This window comes from Neoarius graeffei, chromosome 4, assembly GCF_027579695.1.
Source record: "Neoarius graeffei isolate fNeoGra1 chromosome 4, fNeoGra1.pri, whole genome shotgun sequence".
Taxonomy (NCBI): domain Eukaryota; kingdom Metazoa; phylum Chordata; class Actinopteri; order Siluriformes; family Ariidae; genus Neoarius; species Neoarius graeffei.
In genome coordinates, this window is record NC_083572.1 from 16,705,421 (window position 1) to 16,732,862 (window position 27,442).

The 27,442-nt window shown below is 42.6% G+C and overlaps 1 protein-coding gene across 1 annotated transcript in view; it reads left to right on the forward strand.

The window, feature by feature from the left end:
• The window catches only part of LOC132884228 (nucleosome-remodeling factor subunit BPTF-like), a 174,269-nt gene that overhangs the window by 114,868 nt on the left and 31,959 nt on the right, over nucleotides 1-27,442 (forward strand). The window contains exons 19-24 of the mRNA XM_060918044.1: nucleotides 387-465; nucleotides 3,001-3,223; nucleotides 3,961-4,107; nucleotides 24,602-24,732; nucleotides 24,942-25,056; nucleotides 25,166-25,335. Coding sequence (XP_060774027.1) covers nucleotides 387-465; nucleotides 3,001-3,223; nucleotides 3,961-4,107; nucleotides 24,602-24,732; nucleotides 24,942-25,056; nucleotides 25,166-25,335 — 865 coding nt within the window. The remainder of the gene's footprint in view (nucleotides 1-386; nucleotides 466-3,000; nucleotides 3,224-3,960; nucleotides 4,108-24,601; nucleotides 24,733-24,941; nucleotides 25,057-25,165; nucleotides 25,336-27,442) is intronic.

Genomic DNA, 27,442 nt, shown 5'->3' on the forward strand with positions numbered 1-27,442 from the left:
ACCACCATAAAAGGCTCCTCGAAGTCACCAGATGGGCTCCCTTTTTTCAAAATTTTCCAGGGGAGGCCCCCAGGGGGAACCCCCTTTCCTACTCCCCCACCCACACGCCTCTGGCACGCCACGCAGCCAAAAGTTAGGGCTTTATTTTAATCCTGGGGAGAACACGGAGATAAATATTTTCTCTGTATATTTTTTTTCCCTCTGTGCGCAGCTGTTCCTGCTAAAATAATGTTGCCATTTTTTATTTATTTTTATTTATTTATTTTAAATTGCATGATGTGACTTTAAATGCATTGTGCCTTGATGACTCCTGTTACTTTTGAAGTCACGATAGATCACATGGTTTCCTTGGGTAACGTATCGTTTTGTTTCTCTGTCCGACTCAGAGCGGAAAGAGAGAAAGCCCAGGCAGCAGAGCAGGCCAGGATTAGCGCTCGGAGGAAAGCGTTGGAGCTTCAGCAACAGGTGGGAAAGCGGCAAAATGTTTCATGAACAACTCCTCACTGAGTATTCAATACTTGAATATTCCATGAACATCCAAACAAGCAAACGTTCACTTAACATGCGGCCAGATATCGCGAATATTTACGGTATTTGGTCACCAGAGTGACTTTCGGAAATACTTTGAGTCTCTATCAACATATCTATCCTCATACTGGTTCACTAGGTCAGGGACTAGGGGCACTATCAGTCTAAAAAAATTGTTGTGGAGGCAGTATAATCTGAACAATACAAAAAAACACTAGATTTTTTTTTAAATAACAGTGCTAACTTAAGTCCTTTATAAAGCGGTAGGTCTGAAGACTTGCCAGTGACTCAACTGTTCAGACATCTAGCGGAAGTTCATTCCACCACAAGTGCCAGAACCAAGAAGAACCTTGATGCATATCTTCCTTGTCTCCTGAGAGATAGTGGGTTCAGGGTGTAATAAATATTTGGCTTTCTAGACAAGCATCGGTGATTTTTAAATCTGATGTGGGCAGCTACAGGAAGCCGGTGGGAGGGCGTGTAGCAATGGGATGCTGTGGGAGAGCTTGGGTAGGGTCATGCAGCTGCGTTCTGGATCGGTTGCAGTGGTGGAATAGCATGCAGAGGCAGATCAGTCTCGAAATGGCAAGGGACTGAACTAACACGGACGGATCTTTCTGATGTCATAAAGGAGAAATCAGCACGAACGTGTGTGTTCAGCAGTGAGAGGAGAAGGACAGTTGATTGTCCAAATCTGAGCGTTTTCCAGGAAGATCTCGAGATCCTGATGTGGGGATGCATGTGCTGGGATGAATAGCAGTGCAGTTAGGTTTCAACTGAAACCATCCATTATGAGATTTGAAGTTATCCATGATGTTTACTACTACTAATACTTTACAAGCTACTTGCTTGAACAATCCTGACTATTCTTTCCCCAGTTGTCCCAGTCTTCCACTGCTGCCAGGAGCTGATCTTTGCTAAGATTGGTATCTCCTTCAAGTTTCTCAATGTACAACCCTGATTCCAAAAAAGTTGGGACAAAGTACAAATTGTAAATAAAAACGGAATGCAATGATATGGAAGTTTCAGAATTACGTATTTTATTCAGAATAGAACATAGATGACACATCAAATGTTTAAACTGAGAAAATGTATCATTTAAAGAGAAAAATTAGGTGATTTTAAATTTCATGACAAGACATCTCAAAAAAGTTGGGACAAGGCCATGTTTACCACTGTTACCCCTTTTCCCAGATCTTTAACAGGCACATATAACAAGTCGTACTCCTCCATGCTCTTCCAGGCTTTCATCTGTGTGTCCATCTAGTACGACGTCTGCAGCACCAGGTAGTTTGAGATGTCAAGGAACTCAACAGATGGATAATTTTCCAACTCTGAATGAATGAATAACTTAAGTTGATCAGCAGAGCTGGTGGGGTCGTGCATGTACAGATACAAAAGACTAAAAAGTCCACAAAAAAACCCTTAATTATTGTGTGCGTAACCATTGTCTTTGTATTTAGTTACAGCTACAATAGGATCAAAATTTATTCTACGAATGTCAAATTTAGCTAGTAAATTTTTCTTTCATAGGAAAAATCCTTCTTTGTTAGCGTGTAAGGATCTAATCCCATTGAGTGGTTTCTGTATCCACTTCTTTTGAGTGTACTACTTAGTTTTAATAACCTGCTTGTTTGCTGGACACAAACATGGCAATAAGTTCTTGTGTTAATGGACCAGACTCCACTTTTGGATCATTAATCCCTTGTGACTGAGATGCCCTGCATGCATGGTTTGGCTTCTGGCACATCCATACAGTTTTAAATACAATGCTGACAATTAAAACAGTTTGTTTTTATTGCATTTATTTAATTCCTGGGCTCCCATCTGTAACAGGGAATGATGTTGCATCCCGTTAATACACTTTTACAATAGATTATTAGATTCTAATATAATAGATGAGCCAAAATAATTGGGGATCTTTTTTTTAATGGGCCCCGACTCGGTACGAGTATGAATAGGTGGGCCTTGAAGCAGAAAAGGTTGCGAACCCCTGCTGTAAAACATCTGAGCTTTAGGTCCCTCTTTAGCTTGGAATTCCACATCGCTCCCATTTTATGCGTTGCCGCCCATCCCTTTGCGATTCTTGTTGATGTTTCTTTTTCACTCCTGTCCGTCCATGAGCTTAAGTATTTGAAGTCAGTTATTCTCTTCAGTTCAATTTTAGAAAAAATCACGATGTTCTGTCCTGTGTGAATAGGAAGCCATTTGGGACTTGCAGCATTTATATTTAAGATAATTAAGTAAAAACTAATAAATGTTAAATCGCCATTGAAAAGTGATGTATCTTCAATACATCAGGTGAAGGACTTGTGAAAAGAGTAAGAACCTCGCCACTGGTGCTTTACTGAAGATCTTTGGGGTTCTTTTGGGTAGTTTGTAGAGCCATGCCTTGCCACCCAGTGGTAAGCCTTACCACTCATCGCTGCCTGGTAGGACATTAGTTTGAACCATTACCCTGTCTCATTCTAGAAACGTCAGGAACAAAAGGAACAAAAGCAGCAAGCCGCTGGAGCCTCCACAGCCTCGGGCAGCCCCGCCACCCCCAGCACTCCCAAAACGACATCAGGGTCCCTCACCAGCCAGGTCACACCTGGAACCAAAGTGGTACTGGCTACCAAAATGGGCACGCCGGTGTCATTCCAGCAAAATAAAAACTTCCAGCAAACATTTGCTACTTGGGTCCAAGGTCAAGGTAAGTTGCATCATCTTCCTTCTGACATAACTGCCAGACTCTACTCATTGCTCTTCTAAACCTCCCTATTTCAGCATAGTATGCATAAAAGAGAGATGCACCACATCATTCACCATACTGTGACTTTTTTTTTCTTTGACATTTAAATGTCAGAATGTGGTCATTTCCATTTTAGATCCCTGTTTATTTCCATAACCCCTCGATTTTGCGTGTTTATTTATTTTTTTTATTAAAGGATCTGTTCCTAAACCATTGTGGCTAGCTACCCCAAAGCACAGCCATGCCTGCTTAACCCTCCAGTCATACGCAGCAGTTAGCTGTCATTGAATGAGTGGAACGTTTTACAACGTGGCTTGCATGAGATGACACACCGCATGTTAATGCTGGCTGACCGTTGACTGACTGTTGCCTTTTCTTGTCCAGTGTTGTGATGACTGTCGAGCATGTGTGGCATCAGTGGCATCTTGTTCTGTTGCTCGTGGAAATGCAGGACCTTATTCAATCATTCCATGATGTAGAGCAGTCAGAAACGCCTCCCCATCATAAATTATAGCGTTCTTTTTGTAATTTTTCACTAGTAAATTTTTACACTAGTTTGTACAAACATTGTGGGTGGTTGATCGAATAGGGGCCTCTTTCTGCGACTCCATCAGATCTCCTCAGCACCTTGTTGTTTTCCCCACCTCACTGATTCCTCATCACTGTTTTTAAGTAAATTATATTTCTTAATATGACAGTGTCCAGCAGCACTGTTACCACCGTCTCCACGACAACAGGACAAACCTTCCAGATCTCAGGCAGTCCTGTGTCTGTCACTGGCAAAGTCATCCCTCTTCCCGCCAACAGCAAGATCGTCACACTCAGTGTGCCCAACATGCAAGGAGGTACTGCTGCTGCCCGTTACTGGCGCCTACTGACAATTACTGATGGCTAGTCCTCAGGAGTAACGATGTTGTAACTGAGATCTACTCATTTTTATTTACAGCTATTGACCATCATTTATTGTAACTACAGACCATTATTCATGAATCATTGCTGTCATTTAGGGCTACTGACCATTACACAAGACTGTGGAGTGTTCGAGAGCGACTGACTGTTCCAAGGCTTTGGACTATTTTTCAGGACTACTGACTGTATACAAGTCTGTAAACACATTGAAGTTTACTGCCTGTTCTAGAAGGCTACAGACTTGAACTGAAAGCTACTGACTGTTACACAAGGTTATGGGCTGTTATTGAAAGCTACTGACATACACAAGGCCATAGACTGCTCCTGAAAGCTACTGACTGGTACACAGGGCTGTGGGTTGTTATTGAACATTACTGACTGGTATACAGGGCTGTGGGTGTTATTGAAAGCTACTGACTGTTACACAAGGCTGTGGGCTGTTATTGAAAGCTACTGACTGTTACACAAGGCTGTGGGCTGTTATTGAAAGCTACTGACTTACACAAGGTTGTGGGCTGTTATTGAAAGCTACTGACTGTTACACAAGGCTGTGGGCTGTTATTGAAAGCTACTGACTTGCACAAGGTTGTGGGCTGTTATTGAAAGCTACTGACTTACACAAGGCTATGGGCTATTATTGAAAGCTACTGACTGTTACACAAGGCTATGGGCTGTTATTGAAAGCTGCTGACTGTTACACAAGGCTGTGGGCTGTTATTGAAAGCTACTGACTGTTACACAAGGTTGTGGGCTGTTATTGAAAGCTACTGACTGTTACACAAGGCTGTGGGCTGTTCTTGAAAGCTACTGACTGTTACACAAGGCTATGGGCTGTTATTGAAAGCTACTGACTTGCACAAGGTTGTGGGCTGTTATTGAAAGCTACTGACTTACACAAGGCTATGGGCTGTTATTGAAAGCTACTGACTTACACAAGGCTGTGGGCTGTTATTGAAAGCTACTGACTGTTACACAAGGCTGTAGGCTGTTGCACAAGGTTGTGGGCTGTTATTGAAAGCTACTGACTGTTACACAAGGCTGTGGGCTGTTATTGAAAGCTACTGACTGTTACACAAGGTTATGGGCTGTTATTGAAAGCTACTGACTGTTACACAAGGCTGTGGGCTATTATTGAAAGCTACTGACTGGTACACAAGGTTGCGGGCTGTTATTGAAAGCTACTGACTGTTACACAAGGTTGTGGGCTGTTGTTGAAAGTTACTGACTGGTACACAAGGCTGTGGGCTGTTATTGAAAGCTACTGACTGGTACACAAGGCCACTGTGTGTTACGCAAGGCTGTATGCTGTTATTGAGGGAAACTGACTCTTACACAAGGCTTCTGATTGTTATTGAAGGCTACTGACTGTTAAACAAGAATATGGACTGTAAATGTAAACTACTGACTGTTCCACAAGGCTATGAGCTTTTTTTTTTTTGAAAGCTTCTGACAGCTGCACAAGGCTGTGGACAGTTATTGATTGCGCCTCACTGGTACGCCTGTTACACTCCTCTTACGTGCTTGATTGTTACTCTGATTTACTTTAGGGCTTTAGTGATGATTGATTTACAGTCTACGAATGATTCCATATAGCTACTGACCATCACTAATGGCTACCGACTGTTACTCATCATTACACCACCTTTGAGTTATGTCCCTCCTTATTTAAATACCTACTGAACTGTTGCACATTCCTATCAGCCGACATTGATGGACTGTGGATTTCAGTTTACTCAGGGCTACTGACCCTCATTACTGACACCAACTCACCTTTACATTGTGTCTCTTACCGTTACTCATTAATAGGTATTGCCTGTTATTCATGAATACTGACAGTTGCATACTTACCTACTGGTTACAAATGTCAACTAGTACCCACAGTTACTGACCGTCTCTCAGCTATGGCTCAATATTTACAACTCGTACTCAAAATGTACAGATATACTGTACAGTATGTTGCTGGTTTGTCGTCGGTCCAGGCAGAGATTTGGTATTTTTTTGCTCCAACTCGGACATGTCCACACGCTGACTGACTGTGTACCAAGCCCAGACTGATGTTCTGATGGATATTCTTAGCACTGGATTATACAGCTGTGGATGTGAACAGACAACCACAATTAGTTTCTCCTGCCATGAATGACCTGAAGCCACGCCCAGGCTGTCTGTTGCCTGATGCATGAGCATTTCAGAGTAGATTAAATCAAAGTTACGCGCTGAATTCGGGTCAAACCTGGGCATCGGTGTTTCATTCCCCTTTAAAATAATTGGCTTTTTTTTTTTTTTAAATGGATACCAAAAATACTGGAATTTTTTCTAAACATTTGCCTCACAACAACTGATACTGCATTGTGGCAGAATAAAAAAAAAAAAATCTAAATACAAAGGTGTTCGATAGTTTTGGTTGTTTATTATAATAATAAATGCATTTTATTATTATAATAATGCACCACTGTTCTCAAATCTGATTGGCCAGAAGGTGTTGATTTTTAATTTTCTATGCATTATATTACAACCCCGATTCCAAAAAAGTTGGGACAAAGTACAAATTGTAAATAAAAACAGAATGCAATGATATGGAATTTTGAAACTTCCACATTTTATTCAGAATAGAACATAGATGACATGAATGTTTAAACTGAGAAAATGTATCATTTAAAGAGAAAAATTAGGTGATTTTTAAATTTCATGGCAACACCACATCTCAAAAAAGTTGGGACAAGGCCATGTTTACCACTGAGAGACATCCCCTTTTCTCTTTACAACAGTCTGTAAACGTTTGGGGACTGAGGAGACAAGTTGCTCAAGTTTAGGGATAGGAATGTTAACCCATTCTTGTCTAATGTAGGATTCTAGTTGCTCAACTGTCTTAGGTCTTTTTTGTCGTATCTTCCGTTTTATGATGCGCCAAATGTTTTCTATGGGTGAAAGATCTGGACTGCAGGCTGGCCAGTTCAGTACCCGGACCCTTCTTCTACGCAGCCATGATGCTGTAATTGATGCAGTATGTGGTTTGGCATTGTCATGTTGGAAAATGCAAGGTCTTCCCTGAAAGAGACGTCGTCTGGATGGGAGCATATGTTGCTCTAGAACCTGGATATACCTTTCAGCATTGATGGTGTCTTTCCAGATGTGTAAGCTGCCCATGCCACACGCACGAATGCAACCCCATACCATCAGAGATGCAGGCTTCTGAACTGAGCGCTGATAACAACTCGGGTCGTCCTTCTCTTCTTTAGTCCGAATGACACGGCGTCCCTGATTTCCATAAAGAACTTCAAATTTTGATTCGTCTGACCACAGAACAGTTTTCCACTTTGCCACAGTTCATTTTAAATGAGCCTTGGCCCAGAGAAGACGTCTGTGCTTCTGGATCGTGTTTAGATACGGCTTCTTCTTTGAACTATAGAGTTTTAGCTGGCAACGGCGGACGGCACGGTGAATTGTGTTCACAGATAATGTTCTCTGGAAATATTCCTGAGCCCATTTTGTGATTTCCAATACAGAAGCATGCCTGTATGTGATGCAGTGCCGTCTAAGGGCCCGAAGATCACGGGCACCCGGTATGGTTTTCTGGCCTTGACCCTTACGCACAGAGGTTCTTCCAGATTCTCTGAATCTTTTGATATTATGCACTGTAGATGATGATATGTTCAAACTCTTTGCAATTTTACACTGTCGAACTCCTTTCTGATATTGCTCCACTATTTGTCAGCGCAGAATTAGGGGGATTGGTGATCCTCTTCCCATCTTTACTTCTGAGAGCCGCTGCCACTCCAAGATGCTCTTTTTATACCCAGTCATGTTAATGACCTATTGCCAATTGACCTAATGAGTTGCAATTTGGTCCTCCAGCTGTTCCTTTTTTGTACCTTTTAACTTTTCCAGCCTCTTATTGCCCCTGTCCCAACTTTTTTGAGATGTGTTGCTGTCATGAAATTTCAAATGAGCCAATATTTGGCAGGAAATTTCAAAATGTCTCACTTTGGACATTTGATATGTTGTCTATGGTCTATTGTGAATACAATATCAGTTTTTGAGATTTGTAAATTATTGCATTCCGTTTTGATTTATAATTTGTACTTTGTCCCAACTTTTTTGGAATCGGCGTTGTACATTACAGGCATTTAGCAGATGCTCTTATCCAGAGCGACATACAACGCAGCCTGGGGAGCAGTTGGGGGTTAGGTGCCTTGCTCAAGGGCACTTCAGCCATTCCTGCTGGTCCAGGGAATCAAACCAGTGACCTTTTGGTCCCAAAGCGGCTTCTTTAATGTGCTGTTGCGAATACTTTTCGGAGCAGATAATACAAAGGGACTTGTATGGGGGACTGTGAAACTAAAAGGCATATAATTGTTGACACAGTGACTTTTTCTGTAAGGAGATCTTTGTTAAGAACCGGAGAAGTTTAATATTTAAGTAGGGATTAAATTTATCCGGGCTCATTAGCTGATAGGAAAGTTTTTTGCGCGTTTTTTTTTTTTTTTTTAAACAACATTAATGCATCTAACCTGTACAAACACTCAAGACTGTGAGCACGCGTCCATGTACAGCGGCTGCTCGGCACCGAACCCCTTACAGCTACACCAGCTTTCGCTGCCCATGACGAAGACCATTAGTCACTGCACTTGGCATCAAAGTAAAGCAGGAACTGGTTTATGTCCTCTCAATAGTAAGAGACTGACCAAACTCATCCTAATAATGTTTTCATGACCCATTCAGCCGTGAGTGCATCGTCTCGGAGAGAGCGACGCCACCGCTGCTTGGTTACATTAGGAATGACGGTAAATATTGACGGGTGTTTTGGGGTTGCCGTTTTTTTCCTCCTCCTCTGTGAAGGATTTTTCCAGGCCATTACAGCGCCTAGTTATGTGCTTACTGACACTTCACACGATGGAGCACAGGGTGTTTTTCTAACCTTTACACTACAGCAAATGTCACATCCTGCACTAGGTGTCGTTCCTCAGCGTTTTATAACGTCTGTACCCTGTCGGTGTTCACGTATCCCAGACTGCCTCCCATATGGAGCATAGTGTGAAATCTAAAGCCTAGTTAATTCAGTTAAATGTTCTTTGTGTAGTGTGTTGAACAATAGATATTGTAACAATGCAGCTTTACAAATATCTGGAGGAATATTTATATTTCGATCCCTGATGAGAAATTTAGGCATGTTCAATTTTATATCAATTTATAATCCTCACCGTATTATCATCTCATCTCATTATCTCTAGCCGCTTTATCCTTCTACAGGGTCGCAGGCAAGCTGGAGCCTATCCCAGCTGACTACGGGCGAAAGGCGGGGTACACCCTGGACAAGTCACCAGGTCATCACAGGGCTGACATAGACACCGACAACCATTCACACTCACATTCACACCTACGGTCAATTTAGAGTCACCAGTTAACCTAACCTGCATGTCTTTGGACTGTGGGGGAAACCGGAGCACCCGGAGGAAACCCACGCGGACACGGGGAGAACATGCAAACTCCGCACAGAAAGGCCCTCGCCGGCCCCGGGGCTCGAACCCAGGACCTTCTTGCTGTGAGGCGACAGCGCTAACCACTACACCACCGTGCCGCCCACCGTATTATCAATCAATCAAATTTTATTTATATAGCCCTTTACAATAACCAAAAGGTACCCAAAGTGCTTTACATCAAAACCATAAAACAGAACACCAAAACACATAAAAACACAGGTTTTGACTGCGGAAGGTGCCACCGTGCTGCAGATTACCAAAAGCCTTTCAGAAGTACATGAATTAAAACAGACGAAACGAAGCACCCCTGAAAAACAAGACTCCCCTTGTCAGGATTGTATGCCAATCTAAAAAAGTAGGTCTTCAACTTTGATTTAAAAAGGCCGGGATCAATAGCCTAGTAAACTAGACCCACCCGCCTAGCGGCCAAAAATATTTTTGCCTACGAGTGGGTCTAGCCTCGCACCATATCAACAACACACCCCGGGCATCAAATCGTACCCGCCAATCACAACGCAAGGTTTTTGTTTGGATTCTTTGGGCGGGCTTTTGCAGGAGTGACGACGAGGCTGCGCGACGCTGGAGAAAGCGCAACAGGAAAGACGGCTACGACTAGTGAACAGCGCTCGTTTGACTCCGCTTTGGAATCAGTTTTAGAAGAATTAGACTTGGAGTTTTCGTTGAAACATGAGCAGGAAGAGGCTCTCCGCTCATTCCTTTTCAAGAAGGACGCTTTCGCTGTTTTGCCGACCGGCTATGCTGTTTGTTTACCCTCCCCCACTGCTTTCTGTCGCTCTGACTACGTCACAGTCATTGTTGCGCTGATTGGTCAGAGCGTTGGCCTGTACGCACAGAGACAGTTTGAAAGACAACGGGTTGTTCCTACCCACACCCTTCGGAAATGTCTACGACCGAGACCAGACTAAATATTCACATTTAGTCTGGCTTGCCAGGCTACGGGATCAATAGTGGTGCGAATATCGGGGGGGCAGATTGTTCCACAGTCTGGGAGCAGCGACAGCAAAAGAACGATCCCGCCACTGTTTTTATATCTCGACCTTGGAACTTCTAACAGAAGCTGACCCGAAGAACGCAGGACCCTACCATGATCACGACTAGTTAAAACCTCAGACAAGTAAGAGGGAGCCAGGCCATTGATGGCATTAAAAACAAACAACAGAAGTTTAAAATCAATTCTAAAACGGACTGGAAGCCAATGGAGTGACGACAACACAGGAGTAATGTGTTCACGTCTAGACGTGCTTGTTAAAAAATATACGTATTATACTTTTTAAGCACTTTACCCAAAACGTTCAGGCCCGAGTTTCCCAAAAGCATCGTAGCACAAAGATCATCTTTAAATGGTAGAGCAAGCAGCACAATGAACACTCTCGCTCTCCTAGTTAAGATGCTCTTGGCGTTAAGAGGCCTTTTGGAAACCCACCCCCTGACTTGTAAGATTTACAAATATTCATAAACTGAATTATGGAATTGACTTCATGCAGTGATGAGAGACTGAGCAGGGAGCCTCCTCCTGAATGGAGAGCAGGTTTAGTGGCAGTCAGAAAATAAGCAAGTGCTGCACATTTTCATCCTGTGGTGGTGTTGATGTAAATAACAAATTACTGGTTTAATGGTGGGCTTAGTGATCTAATGTAATTTTTTTTCCCCTTTTCTAGATATAAAATGTGAACGTTAAAAGAAAATTAGTTGTGGTGGGGTTTATTTGGATTATTATTTATTTTTTCCCTCCCCCAAGTAGCATTTACAAGACACAGGAAGAAATAGAAAGAAAGATGAGAGTAATGCCTTGGTGACAACCGGCCGTACGTGCTCCTACGGCCGGTCTACGTGCAAAAAACGCAAGAAATGCATGGAGGGCGTGTGTGACATGCTGATTTTCGAGCCGTAGACTGGCCGCAGAGGTTCTTTGTCATGTCAAACAAACTCGAAAGGAAGACACGTACATTTATATTCTTATTTTCTACCCAGAAGGGAGTAATCTGAGAGTAGCCAAAATAGTAACGTTACTCAAGTAAGAGTATTGTTACTTTAGAATAATATTACTCGAGTAAAAGTAAAACGTATTTTGCAACAAAACAAGTCTTAAGAGTACAATTTATCCAAAAAGTTACTCAAGTAAATGTAACGGAGTAAATGTAACTAGTTACTACCGCCTCTAAGTTAGCTAGCTAGCTTAACTAACTAAAGCCTAGGTCACAATGGGCCGTACGTGCTCCTACGGCCGGTCTACGTGCAAGAAACGCACAGAGGGCACGCGTGTGACGTGCTGATTTTCGAGCCCTAGACTGGCCGCAGAGGTTCTTTGTCATGTCAAACAAACTCTACGGGTGCTTACGTTTTTTTCAGGTTGCAAGACAAACTTGCGGCCAACGTGCGTCTTTCTCCACGAACAAAAAAACGCAGCGATTTGGGGAAATGCCAAAAATCGCACGGCCAAAAAAATCGTACGTCCGGTTGTGACCTAGGCTTAAGGGGGGGGGGAGAAGAAAGAAGCTGAGAATGGAAGAGAGGAAGTTCAGGCCCGGTCCCACAATACCGATAACTATAGCTACAATTATAACAGTAACTATAAATAACTCGGTCCCCTGCAGTTTATGTGGTTGGTGCTCACACCAGACCGATAACGATACCTATAATAACCCAGGGTTTATCCGTATTGGCGAGATTGCTTCTGGAGCCATTTTTCCAGGGCCTGAACCTAATCCAGTTAAAACATCTGACCAATCAGGTTTACATGCAACTGAGCACGTGCTATTTTTCCCTGGGCATCTTTGTACATCCTTGTTGCATCATGAAGTCATGGAATACGGATTCACGGAAAATAAAAACTAGAAGAAGAAGAACAACAACTTTATTCATCACACGCTTGTGAAATTCCTCTCTGCATTTAACCCATCTGAAGCAGTGAGCGCACACATGTACGCAGAGCAGTGGGCAGCCATGCTAACAGCGCCCGGGGAGCAGTTGGGAGTTGGGTACCTCAGCCCAAGGCCGTCCCATATTAACCTAACCTGCATGTCTTTGAGCTGTAGGGGAAACCGGAGCACCCGGAGGAAACCCACACCGACATGGGGAGAACATGCAAACTCGACACAGAAAGGCGTCCGCTGGGCTCGAACCCAGAACCTTCGCGCTAACCGCTTACGCCACCCTGCCGTCCAGTACAAAGCACGCATCTTTTATTCTCGGATATGCGATATTTTCCGTGAAATCTCAAAAGTAAGTAAATTAATAAAGTAAACCTATAAATGCAGGTAAGAGATTTAAATTTTACTGTATGAAATCGGTAACCAATCTGTAATGTACCAAAACGTCCGTAAATTATTAGCATCCGTGATGAATCCGTATTAAAATCTGTAATCACGCCGTATTTTGTATCCTTTTTGATTATAATTCCCTAATCCGTTCTCTGTCTGTGTTTTGTCCACCGCCGGAGTATGTACATGGGTTGTTTTGAAGCACAGTATGACCAGAATAATGTGCTACTACTTGGGGAAAAAAAACTTTTAATTGCATGCGTTTATTTACCTGAGTGGCAGAACCAAGCGATATTATCGTTGTGGTGTGACTGTTCCAGACTGGAACTAAATTTGGGCAGAGGTATGGTCATGGTTGTAGTTATGGTTATCAGTGTTGTAGGATCGGGCCCTTAGATAGAGGGAGAAAAGGGAATGTGAGGGTGAACGAAAGAGAAAGGACGAGGAAAAGAATGGAACAGCAAGAGACCAAGGATGAAAGTAAGACAGAGAAGACAAAGGTAGAAAAGGAGGGAAAAGGAATTGGGCAAAAAAATGCGTTTAGGGGAAAGGGGGGGGAATAAGGATTTTAGAAAAAGGAGAGAAGGGATTTAGGATGAAAAGGAAAAAATACATAAATGGGAGAGGGAGAGAAAGGATTGAAGGGTGAATGTCACAGGTTTTAGACAATAATCGGCAACACAACCGAGCTTTTTATTTTAGTTTATTTTCTCTTTTGTGTTTGAGTGTTTTGTCTGCCGGTTGTGGTGTAGCTCCGGACCCGGTTTTGGGCGTCGGTTCGCCTTGGGTGATGCCTGTGCTCCTCGCTATGGACTGCAATGAGCTCGTTGCTCATTTTAACATCGTGGTTGTCCAGCGCTCTGTGCAGCAGTGTTTTAGTGCTTGGCGTGATGTTCCGAGCAATGTTGCTCGGTGGCGTCGCGGCGGCTGTGCAGGCGGTTTGGGACATGCCAGCGTTCTGCGTGGCGGTGCATCTGTGCTCGCTTTGTGGATCCATGGCGTGGTGTTCCGAGTGATTGTTGCCCGGTGCTGTCGCGGCGGCTGTGCTGGCGGTGTGGGACTTGTTTTGGTGGGACGGTGGCTGCTACACTGGTCACTGGAATGACATCCTGACCTTTATTTGGTGGACTTTTTCCTATAATTATAAAGGGACCTTGGGTTTTGAGAAAGACGCGATACAAATTTAAATTTATTATTATTATTATTACAACCCTGATTCCAAAAAAGTTGGGACAAAGTACAAATTGTAAATAAAAACAGAATGCAATGATGTGGAAGTTTCAAAATTCCGTATGTTATTCAGAATAGAACATAAATGGCATATCAAATGTTTAAACTGAGAAAATGTATCATTTAAAGAGAAAAATTAGGTGATTTTTAAATTTCATGACAACACCACATCTCAAAGTTGGGACAAGGCCATGTTTACCACTGTGAGACATCCCCTTTTCTCTTTACAACAGTCTGTAAACGTCTGGGGACTGAGGAGACAAGTTGCTCAAGTTTAGGGATAGGAATGTTAACCCATTCTTGTCTAATGTAGGATTCTAGTTGCTCAACTGTCTTAGGTCTTTTTTGTCGTATCTTCCGTTTTATGATGCGCCAAATGTTTTCTATGGGTGAAAGATCTGGACTGCAGGCTGGCCAGTTCAGTACCCGGACCCTTCTTCTACGCAGCCATGATGCTGTAATTGATGCAGTATGTGGTTTGGCATTGTCATGCTGGAAAATGCAAGGTCTTCCCTGAAAGAGACGTCGTCTGGATGGGAGCATATGTTGCCCTAGAACCTGGATATACCTTTCAGCATTGATGGTGTCTTTCCAGATGTGTAAGCTGCCCATGCCACACGCACTAATGCAACCCCATACCATCAGAGATGCAGGCTTCTGAACTGAGCGCTGATAACAACTCGGGTCGTCCTTCTCCTCTTTAGTCCGAATGACACGGCATCCCTGATTTCCATAAAGAACTTCAAATTTTGATTCGTCTGACCACAGAACAGTTTTCCACTTTGCCACAGTCCATTTTAAATGAGCCTTGGCCCAGAGAAGACCTCTGTGCTTCTGGATCATGTTTAGATATGGCTTCTTCTTTGAACTATAGAGTTTTAGCTGGCAACGGCGGATGGCACGGTGAATTGTGTTCACAGATAATGTTCTCTGGAAATATTCCTGAGCCCATTTTGTGATTTCCAATACAGAAGCATGCCTGTATGTGATGCAGTGCCGTCTAAGGGCCCGAAGATCACGGGCACCCAGTATGGTTTTCCGGCCTTGACCCTTACGCACAGAGATTCTTCCAGATTCTCTGAATCTTTTGATGATATTATGCACTGTAGATGATGATATGTTCAAACTCTTTGCAATTTTACACTGTCGAACTCCTTTCTGATATTGCTCCACTATTTGTCGGCGCAGAATTAGGGGGATTGGTGATCCTCTTCCCATCTTTACTTCCGAGAGCCGCTGCCACTCCAAGATGCTCTTTTTATACCCAGTCATGTTAATGACCTATTGCCAATTGACCTAATGAGTTGCAATTTGGTCCTCCAGCTGTTCCTTTTTTGTACCTTTAACTTTTCCAGCCTCTTATTGCCCCTGTCCCAACTTTTTTGAGATGTGTTGCTGTCATGAAATTTCAAATGAGCCAATATTTGGCATGAAATTTCAAAATGTCTCACTTTCGACGTTTGATATGTTGTCTATGTTCTACTGTGAATACAATATCAGTTTTTGAGATTTGTAAATTATTGCATTCCGTTTTTATTTACAATTTGTACTTTGTCCCAACTTTTTTGGAATCGGGGTTGTATTATAACTGTAAATAAAGGGGATTGTTTCAGTTTAGATTTTTCCACGTATTACACGGATACTGAATATCGCACAAATATCCATGTGTTTAACTGTGTGTATGCGCACGCAGTCCAAAAGCACTCACAAATACAGTAACTTTTTTTTTTTGGCGCTTTCTTTAAACTGAGAAGGATTACAAACTACGTTGTGTGTCCAAGCTTCATCCAGGAATTCATAAATTCATAATTTTTTTTATATTTATGGGGGGGAAAGCTTAATAATGAACTACGACACTTATTAACACACACTACAACATGACCGTCCACGATTAAAGACCTCTCTCTGTTTTAAGAGTGGAATTCCTTAATTGCTCGATAAATTCGGCTCCTGCTTGGCGTGTCGTGTGTTTTGTTAGTGTGTGGGTGTGGATGGCCGTGTTAGCGTGCATGACGCAGAAAGAGAGAGCACAAGCTTGTAACACACCGAGGTGTGTGTTTCCAGTCCGGTCGTTTCAGGTAGCGCTGTTTGTTCTGGAGACAGCGGAGGAAGTCGGCACGAAAACGAGTTTCCCCCCTGGCCGACGAGTCTGGTGCAGGTATCCCAGGCCGCATAGAGAGTTTCCTGATGCACTTTCCGTGTCGGAGAAGAGTGTCGCTTCCCTCCACTGCCATCCAGAAGGGCAGCTGTTTGATGTCGGGATGGAGGCGATCCCCACCCCCGCAGCCACCTTTAGATCTCTGAAACGGGGTATTTTCAAGGGTCTCAATTGATGACATGTGGTTGCGTGTTTTTTGTTTTTTTTTTTAAACCACCGAAGAAGCAGCGATGGAAGGATACTGTTGGAGTTTGTTTTGTCAAGAAAACAAGACATTCCTGTTGTGTGTTCAGAAAAACAAGATGGATTGAAGGCGTTTAATGCACCATTCATAAATTTCTCTGTTGTTCCCCGCCCCACCTCAGATCTCATTTGCTCTTTGAAGGCGCATGTTTACCTGCTCTGGCGCCGTTTACCGTGGCAACCATCAAAGCACGTTAAAAGAGAGCCGTCGTACAAGTAATCCATTGAATCCTGGTGGAGCTCTGTCGAGTGAATCAGCCAGTTAAAGCATTGCTTTGGGGTACGGAGGTGGCCAGGATTCAGGTTCAAGTCCCAGGAGTCTTTAAGGAATGCGCACGACTGGATTAGGAAGTGTTTTGCACATTGCCGACGATGTCGACCGCTAACGGTGTGGGTACAGATAACCAGTTCTCAGTAGGCAGTGTGTCTCAGTGAGCTGCAGCTGCTTTTGTACGTGGGTGGTCTCGGGATAGGGATAAAGCATGGTACGCTGGAGCTTTGTTGATGGGATTATTATGGGTGTATCTCAAGAATCATTTGCCAAAGTGAAAAAAAAATCTAGAGTGTTTGAACATACATGTCCTCCTTTGGATCTAAACTGCATTAATCTGCGTTTAAACTAGCAACACGGCGACAGCAGCAAGTAAGATGGCAACTGTGCCATCATCTTCATGAAGTGACCTTATTTGACGTTTTCTTAAATCAGCACAAATTATGCCGCGGTCAAGCAACAAATCCAAACAAATGGCTCCAGTGAATTCCTCCAGCATGGGTTATCCGTTCTCCGCAAACCCTTTACACGCTCCTGCTCGTACCGTATGTCATTCCCATTTAACTGCATTTGGCACTTAAAAATGGAAAAGCCACGATGTTGTATTTTTCCAAAATTTAAATTCAGTATGAAATTTACAAAAGGGTGGAAACGACTACTGTGCCATATCAGAACTCTGGCTGATAGGCAGTGTTGGGCACGTTACTTTCAAAAAGTAATTAGTTATATAAAAAGTAACTGAGACCCCGTCCACACGTAGCCGGGTATCTGTTAAATGGAAGATATTTTTCTACGTTTTGGCCTGTCATCCACATGAAAACACATCAAAAACGAATATTTAAAAAAACTCCGGGCAAAGTGAAGATTTTTGAAAACTCCGTGTATGCCTTTTCGTGTAGACAGAGATAACCGGAGGTTTGCGTTTTAGAACGTCACAATCTGCACCAAAAAAATGACAACAAATCTGCCCTGACGTCAAACGTGCGACCTTTGCTTACTGCAGAAGCCAGATTAAGCATGGACAAAGAGTAATGGATCGGAGTAGTGCCTTGAAAGCGTTAATTATTGCGCAGGTGCTATTTACATGTTTAATTTTAGAAGCACAACTACTGACAAGATTCCCAATCAACGTTTTCTTGCGTCTTTTGAAGTTTATACTCCAAAATTGTGTTTAGAAGCAATTCTGTCTCCGAGTCTGTCCAGACGAACGAGCTTGGCGCTATGTTTTATGTTTAGGCGGAAGTGACGCCAACAGAGGGCTATTCTGATGTGATTAGGGGGTAGGATTTGGGGAAATAATGCCATCTACAGGTTTGGAATGCTTATGAATGTGATTGAAAACGCAGATGTTCGGTTATGTGTGGAAGGGATTTTTTTTGAAGACGAGGTGGTGTGGATAAAACATTTTTATAAACCCTCCGGGGGAAAATGTTCGGTTTTAAAAATACCCGGCTACGTGTGTACATGGCCTGAGTTAGTAACGGAGTTACTTTGTCATTAAAGTAACTAATTATCAGGGAAAGTAATTAATCCGTTACATTTTGTTCCCCCCCCCCCCCCCCCCCCCAAAAAAAATCAAATTCAATTAGTGTAATCATAATAAAAGTGAATGTTAAATGTGTTTAATGACTGAAATGGACACTTAACAGAACCAATCAGTAACATTATCTACACTATATTAACATTTTTGTGGGACAATATGAGAAGACATCTATCAAATTTAATATATTTTTGTAGTTATTAAAATTGTTACTAATTACTGGCCACTGACGAGGACACACGCTTTGTTCCTCGACATAATGTGCATTGCACGTACACATTTTTGCCTTTTATTTCAAGTAATGAAAAGTCCTGGCTGTATTTCCAATGTGAAAGCGCAGTGTTGGGCTGACCGCTCGCCATCGCTGTGTCTTCTGATTGAAAGTGTGTGCAGTGGGCGTGGCCTACCTACGTATGTTGTCCAAATCTACTCTGATTGGCTTACTGTGCCGTTGTCTCGCGTCTCCCCGCCCCACACTAAAGCAGAGTAAAGAAAGGCTGAACGAGCAGCGTGCCAGATGAGAACAGCTTTAATAAAGTAACGCGTAGTATTTTATTCTAAGTAACGGGAACGGCGTTATAACGATGTAAAAAGTAATTAGTTAGATTACTCGTTACTAAAAAAAAAAGTAACGCCGTTTATTTCTAACGCCGTTATTCCCATCGCTGCTGATAGGCCACACCCACAAGCGAAAAAAGTGGTCACCATGCATGCTTACTAAAAAAAAAAACGAACAGTCTTGGCCATGCTCTCTGGATGGAATGGGTGGAATACACTCTCGCGCGCGCTCTCTCTCTCCTTCTGTCAATCACAGCAATTCTCGACAAAAAAAGCTCATGTATGCAGAAGAGGGCTGATGGCACGTGCCTCCAAGTGTGTTGCGTTGTACCAGTCAAAAGTTTGGACACCTACTCAATTATATATATTTTTTTTCCTGTATTTTGTATTTTCTACATCGTAGAACAATACTGAAGACATCAAAACTATAAAATTAACATCTGGAATTATGTGATAAACAAAAGTTTAAAAACTGTTTGATTATTTTAAGATTCTTCCAAGTAGCCAGCGTTTACCTTGACACTTTTGTACTCTATTGGCGTTATCTTAACCAGCTTCATGAGGTCGTCGCAGGGAACGCTTTTCAATTAACAGGTGCCTCGTCAAAGGTTAATTAGTGGAGTAATTTATTGCCTTTTAATGCGTTCGAGATCAAACAGTAAAGGTACACTTTGTATGAATGTTGCACACTAAAAAGCAAAACTTTTTCCCTTTGTCTGAAATCACTCACTCGTTCACGACTCCCTACTCACTATTGAGGTATTTCACTCACGTGACCAAGTCATGTGATGCTGCCATTTTGGACGGCACGGCTCGAATCAGTTTGAATTCGAGGAAGGCGACAAACGAAAAACATAAAAGAAAAAGGAGCGAGATGCAGAAAACACCTTCACTATCCAGCGACGTAGGGCATTTACAGGGCGAGCAGAGGGAGAGGTATTTGCAAAAATTGAGGTTAGCAGGCTTAGAGAACGACGTTTACCTGCTTCCACCAGGATTGTTCACTGACGTACGGAAGTACACGAAGCCCTCGTCTTTACCTGACTTCGGCCCACATGATCTGTATACCTATGTCGTTAAAAACCCATCGCCATACACAGGTATTGATCTGAAAGCGTATACGAGTTTGGATACCTACAAATATTTTGTGTCAGGCTGGGTAACATGCCTACATCAGCGGGTCGTCCCTGGAGCCGGTGGTCGCCATCTGATTACAGCTAAGGTTTGTTCACATTTTCATTTACTTTCGGTCCTCAGGATAAACAAAATGTTATTAAATGTCATTGAAATAACTTCTTAGTCTGTTGAGACATGGCCCGTTATAAATTTGCTGTTACCAGACAATGACTAAGAACTGTATTATTAGGGTCGGTGTAGTTGTAGCAGTGTATTAGCAACTAGCTGTTAGCACTAGCTAATGTCAACAACATCGTAGCTGGTATGTTACTGTAGCAATATTTACGTTGTCATTTGGATGACTGTTAAAACCTTTCAGTCTCAAGTTTTTCCTTTACTGTATTTACTAGTTTACTGAGCCATCGCGCGCTCGGTCAAGCCGGGAGCCATCGCGCGCTCGCCGGCCAAGCCGGGAGCCATCGCGCGCTCGCCGGCCAAGCCGGGAGCCATCGCGCGCTCGCCGGCCAAGCCGGGAGCCATCGCGCGCTCGCCGGCCAAGCCGGGAGCCATCGCGCGCTCGCCGGCCAAGCCGGGAGCCATCGCGCGCTCGCCGGCCAAGCCGGGAGCCATCGCGCGCTCGCCGGCCAAGCCGGGAGCCATCGCGCGCTCGCCGGCCAAGCCGGGAGCCATCGCGCGCTCGCCGGCCAAGCCGGGAGCCATCGCGCGCTCGCCGGCCAAGCCGGGAGCCATCGCGCGCTCGCCGGCCAAGCCGGGAGCCATCGCGCGCTAGCTCAGTAAACTAGTAAATCCAGTAAAGGAAAAACTTGAGACTGAAAGGTTTTAACAGTCATCCAAATGACTAAACGTAAATATTGCTACAGTAACATACTAGCTACTGTTGTTGACATTAGCTAGCTTGCCGTCCAAAATGGTGGACACCGGGGCGTCACGTGACCCTGTGACGTCAGGTGAAATACCTCAATATAGTGAGCTCGTTGGCAAAATGAAAAAACACTTTCGGACGCTACTCCGCCACGCCGTTATTTGCGTCATTACTGTCGCACAATTAAAACGTGCCAGATCAGTCGGCTGGCGGGTTTTCAAAATAATAAATACGTGCATGTATTTTTGTGATAAATCCATATTATACTGAGCGCATTTCCTACATTAATCAATCCAGAGTGTCGGCTGCATCTTTCAGTTCTTTTAAATCAAGGCTCAATACTTCCTTCTTCACTGCTACTTTTTATTAAATCAAATTTGAGGTTTTTGATTAATTCCTCGCTCTGCACTGTAACTTTTATTCTTGTATTTTGTCCGTCTTATTCTATTTTAGCTTATTTTCTATTCTCTTTTTTTTTTAATTGTACTTGAATGTGTTTATAATGTGTTTCTTCTGTCCATTCACCCCAATACACTTCCCTCTTTTACAGGGTTCCCGCGGGGTTTTAAAAGGTAGTAAAAGGTAGTTAATTAAAATAGGCTAAATTATGGCCAGTAAAAAGTAGTAAAAGGTAGTAAACGTAATCTGACATGATAGTAAATTTTTTTGACCCCCATCCAACTGGGCCTATGTGTTTTCTAATTCGTTTAATTAACCTGCATGCCATAATATCCATAAATTACTACATTTGGGCGAATTTATTTTTATGTATCGAGGAGGCCCGCAGTGAGGAGTTGGTGGCGCATGCGCATTGAATTCCAATAACGGTCGAATCCAGTATAAATTTATACCAGAGATTGTTTAGTACGAGACTGACTTTGTTTATACGGCTCTAGTCGAATCTATCTGTTGACCCGACTGGCGACATCTGCACGAGAATTAAACAATGGGGAAATGCAAATTTTCAGACCTCTGGCTGGAGGAACCTGATTTTAAAGACTGGCTAAAGGCGGTAGATGGCAATCGGCGAGAGGCGTTCATTGAAAAGTTGATCGAAGAAAAGGTCAAACAGCTGAGGCACATGTAATGCGTTGTGTGCGCGCGCCATTTGAGGCATCCAGAATGTGATGAGCAAATCTGTTGAACTGTTCAAATGATTAAGATTAACCCTCTAAAACACTGATCTCTGGGAGGAAGGTGTTGACTCTGCCCACGGGCCTTCACGACTACAGGACTGGTGCAAATGACTATCTTAAGCAAACTTGGCAATGTGTTGAGAGACTGCCAAAATAGGGCTTGGGTTATGTGTGTTTTGTATCTTTAGGGTGTGTGTGCACCCATGTGTGCGTGCGCTTTGTGTGTGTGTGTGTGTGTGGGTTCGTGTTTGCCATTTGACCTGATCTAAATGTAATGAGTTGATGTACCTAAGCACATAAGATCTCATCTCATTATCTCTAGCCGCTTTATCCTTCTACAGGGTCGCAGGCGAGCTGGAGCCTATCCCAGCTGACTACGGGCAAAAGGCGGGGTACACCCTAGACAAGTCGCCAGGTCATCACAGGGCTGACACATAGACACAGACAACCATTCACACTCACATTCACACCTACGGTCAATTTAGAGCCACCAGTTAACCTAACCTGCATGTCTTTGGACTGTGGGGGAAACCGGAGCACCCGGAGGAAACCCACGCGGACACGGGGAGAACATGCAAACTCCACACAGAAAGGCCCTCGCCGGCCCCGGGGCTCGAACCCAGGACCTTCTTGCTGTGAGGCGACAGCGCTAACCACTACACCACCGTGCCGCCCAGCACATAAGATTTTTTTGTGCAAATCTGTTCACCTGTTCAAAAGATTATTCCACAAACAAAAGGTTGGCCATCTTGAAAGTGTTGGCCGACAAAATGTAATCAGATCTTGTACCTAATGTGAAGTGTTGACACACAAGGTTTAGTGGAAATCCGTGTACCTGTTAAGAGGTTATGGGCCACAGTTTCACAGTTCAATAAAATTATAACTTGTATGTGGAAGTTTGTTTTCTTTTATGCAAATATGCGTTACTCCATGTGTAGCCCTAGCAATGGGAGGTTCTATTATGCATCCAAAGGGAAAGAGTTGCACTACCGGTACGTTCAGATTTTCTTTCTATCTTGTCTCATCAATCCAACTCTTTGGGTAGAGTTGTCACTAACTTCTATGTAGCATATTCACTTGGACTAACACATACACTCAAAGATTACCTTGTTAAATTTTGAGAAAATGTCCAAATCCAAATTGTCGTTGTGGTAGTAAAAAAAAAATTGTGAAGGTATTAATTCAGCATAAAATATCTGTAGGAACCCTGCTTTTAGCGTGACCGCAGTGCATGATGGGATATAGTGCTTGGTTAGTGGTCATTGGTTGTACACTACTTTTCACTATGCATTGTGGGATACTCATACATGTCAACCTATACGGAATGTCCGTATTTTATACGGATTTGATTCAATAAACGTAGTATACGGGCGTACAAATAAAGTTATACGGATTCTTTAAAAAAACTTCAATATTTATTTAGAGCTATAATCAATTCCCACGATGATAAAAGAGCGCATAACATTTACAAACGTACTGTACACCACAGACAGCCAGTAAAGAGTCTTATGAAATCGCGCGTTATCTTGTGGTAGCGAGACTTCGTTCCACTTTTGATCATGCGCACACCGCATTGCGAGAATCCCGCCAACCGGGAAGTAACATTTTGTTTGAAACGCGTATTTCCACCTGAGCGACTTTCAATAGCGACTGAAAAGATTCTGAATGGGCACTCCGGCAAGATCAACACAGACACTTGCTGTGATATGCAGCCTCGTGAGGTATTGGTGCAGAGTGCTTAAAAAAAAAGCTGTCGTGGAGTACAATTCAGAACATTAGAGTGACACTTTGTGTTTTTGTCGAACATTGGAGCTTTGTATTCATTCTGAAGGTTTATTGTTATTAATATTGAATAAAAAGTAACTTGGATATATCATTGTTAATTATCATTCAAATTTTAGGTAAATTATTTTAATTTGCATCTTATACGGATTTTAAAAGGGAAATACGGATTTTGGAGGTTGGTTATACAGGTTTGATTGACCAAAGGTTGACATGTATGGATACTTTGAGTGCACTATATCGGGTGTAAATAATCCTCGCTATCGTTTCGGACAGCACTACAAAATGGCGTCCTCACTATCTAGTCCACTATGTAGTGAGCGATTTCCGACACAGGGCTTGACTGCGTTTCTCTTGCATAATTTGATCTCTCGACTGAAAAGCAATCAGCAGGGAATTCCTTTATGAATAAAACCACTTTGTGACAGAATTGAATGTAATTACCCGTTGCATTGTTTTTTTTTTTTTTTTCATCACCGTGTTGCAGTAGTGACGCACTGAAATGCAGTCACTGTCTGTCTAATGGGAGAAGGACCTGAAAGTGTAACTTGAACGAATGTTAAAAATAGTGAGTAGTTTTATATTGGAAATCTATGTTCTTGTTGTTGGTGGGTGGTTTTTTTTTTTTTCTAGATTTAACTGATAATTCTGAAAACCGTTAAAAGCTGAATCAGGTCTTTTTTAAAAAAAAAAAACGGGAATGTACAATGCAATGCTAAAGCACTTTTAATGGCTTCACAATGTCTGTTTTTCAGGTGTACAGCAGAAGGTTGTGGGCATCATTCCACCCAGTACCACAGGCAACCAGCAGACCATCACCACACTGCAGCCCAACACGACTGCAGTCAATATCACAGCCAAGGCTCAGGGCACAGCAACACAACAGGTGTATATACACACACACACACACACACACACACACACACACTGACCCAAAACTAGAGCTTCATCTTATATAACACCCAAGTCAGCAGTTTAAGGTTGCAAGCCAGCTCGTTAATATTCACACGATAATTTGCCATTAAAAAGTTTTTTCATTCAGAGCTAAGCTCTGCAGAACATTAAAGTTCTGATATAAATATTTTTTTATTTAAGGTGATCACAACTGGAGGACAGCTAAGGACAGGGATGACGGTATTACGAGCGCCTGTGCAACAAGGAGCTGCTCTGGGGAAAACCATCATCAGAACCCCGATAGTGGTGCAGCAAGGTCTCGATCGCATTGATCTGACATCAGTTACCGTGGTCACTTCTGTCTGTCCGTCCTTCCGTTTTACTATATATATGTGTGTGTGTGTGTGCGCTCCATTCCTTCCCAGGTCAGGCTGGTAAGGTGGTGACTCAGATCCTCCAAGGACAGCCTGGTAGTCCTGCAAGCAGCACGCAGATCCGGGGCACAACCCCACAAACTGCTGCCAGCCCCAGAACAACCCAGGGGCCGGTCAGATTAACCCTCACTCAGCTCACCCAGCACAGACAGGGGGCGCAGGTGAGAGACACGGTGCAAATTATAAATCTCTCGGTGGTGTTATAGTCAGGGCTTTGAACCAGAATTTTTTTCCTATTGGTTCGTTCCGAACAGAAACAGAATTTTAACGTTTCCGGTTTTGGGTTCCACCATTAAATAGACGTTCCTGAACCTGTTAGAATAAAAAAATTTCGTTCCCGGAACGGTTAATTACGTTCCCTGTCAGCTGTTTAACAAATGGCTATAAAATTATGTCTCTGTCTCATCCAGCTTAAGCCAAATGTAGGCTAATTCTATTACAACCTTCATTAAATAAGACAAGAAATAATTCAAAACAATTATTATTTCAGATGTTGGCGATTTGGATTCTCAGTATGTCTTCCCATCTACACAAACAGAAAAAGTGCCAAAAATGAAAGATAATTCGTTTAGTGTGCTACCAAAGGCTAGTCAGGCCCTATGCATTGATAGGCTAACAGAGGTTAACGTCATTTAATGTTCGCGAGCCTCTCATTAACGTGGACAAATGTATTGATATCGTGTTTGAAATTGACGTTTTTGAATAACGATAGACTGCAATATTTACCTCTTATTTAAGATGTGGAGACGTGATAGTAGTCCACCCTCCCGCTCTCTCCGTTCAGTCAGCGAACGTCACACAGGAAGTGAACCCCAGTGGGTCATAGAAACTTGCGCAGGAGAAGAATGACTTTTATTTGTAGGCTATGGAAACTTTGAGGAACGAAATAAAAACCGGTATTAACCGGTTACCATTATTTTTAATAAGCGTTTCTGTTCCGGAGCATAAAAAATAATAAAGTTTCTGGTTTCATTTCTGTTCCATGTGAAATAGAAAAAGTTCCCGGTTTTCGTTTTTGTTCCTTGGACCGGTTCAAAGCCCTGGTTATAATTAACTAATAAAAGTCGTTAACGTCCAATAAAGTGTAACAAAACAATAGAAAAACCAAATAGAAACTAGATCATTTTAATTGAATCATTAGTTTTTATTAATTAAATCAAAATATAAATATTTCCTCCAATTATTTTATTTATTTATTTATCTTTAAAGTTTGGTTACCTTCATGGGACTTTAAATTTTACTGAAAGAACATGGCAGCTGACTGGAAGTGTGTGTCCCTGCATATTTCACTGGTGTTACACATGTGCATCAATTTTTATTTTTTTTTTGGGGGGGGGGGGGGTTTCTATACCTTTTGAGTGACCTAAAACCAAAGGTGAAGCTCTAAAAACATTAAACTGTTGTGTTGAAAAAAATTAAACGACAACCCCAATTCCAAAAAAGTTGGGACACTGTGTAAAAAACAAATAAAAACAGAATGTAAAGATTTGCAAATCATGGAAACCCGATGTTTCATTGAAAATAGTACAAAGACAACATGTGCCAAACTGCTTTCTGCACATATATATTAAACTACATGGCTCCATAGTAAGAGTCCAGGTGCTAAACTGGCCTGCCTGCAGTCCAGACCTGTCTCCCTCTTGGCACATTATGAAGCACAAAATACAACGAGAGACCCTGAACTGCTGAGCAACTGCAACTGTATATCAGGCAAGAACGGGACAACACTTCTCTTTCAGAACTACAGCAACTGGTCTCCTCAGTTCCCAAACGCTTAGTGTTGTTAAAGTAGAGGTGATGCAACACAATGGTAAACATGGCCCTGTCCCATCTTTTTTTTAAAACACGTTGCTGACATCAAATTCAAAACGAGTGCATATTTTTCATAAAATTTCTGTTTCATCATTTGATATGTTGGCTTTGTATTTTTTTTTTCAATGAAATATAGGGTTTCCGTGATTTTTGCAAATTATCGCATTCTGTTTTTATTTACAGTTTACACAGCATCCCAACTTTTTTGGAATGGGTTTGTATAATATAGTTAGTGTTGAGGTGCATCACACCACCATGATGTATACTACATAAATAAAAACTCGTGCAAAAGACAGGACTAGTAGGGTTTTTATTTCTCTGGTTGCTGAATGAGGAAAAGACGCCACTGGTGAGCACAAGCCCAGATATAGCAGTGCAGCTGCTCAATACAGTGATTCTACAGACATCTAATATACGGTTGTTTTTGTCTGGTTTCCATCCAGCACATCATATGAA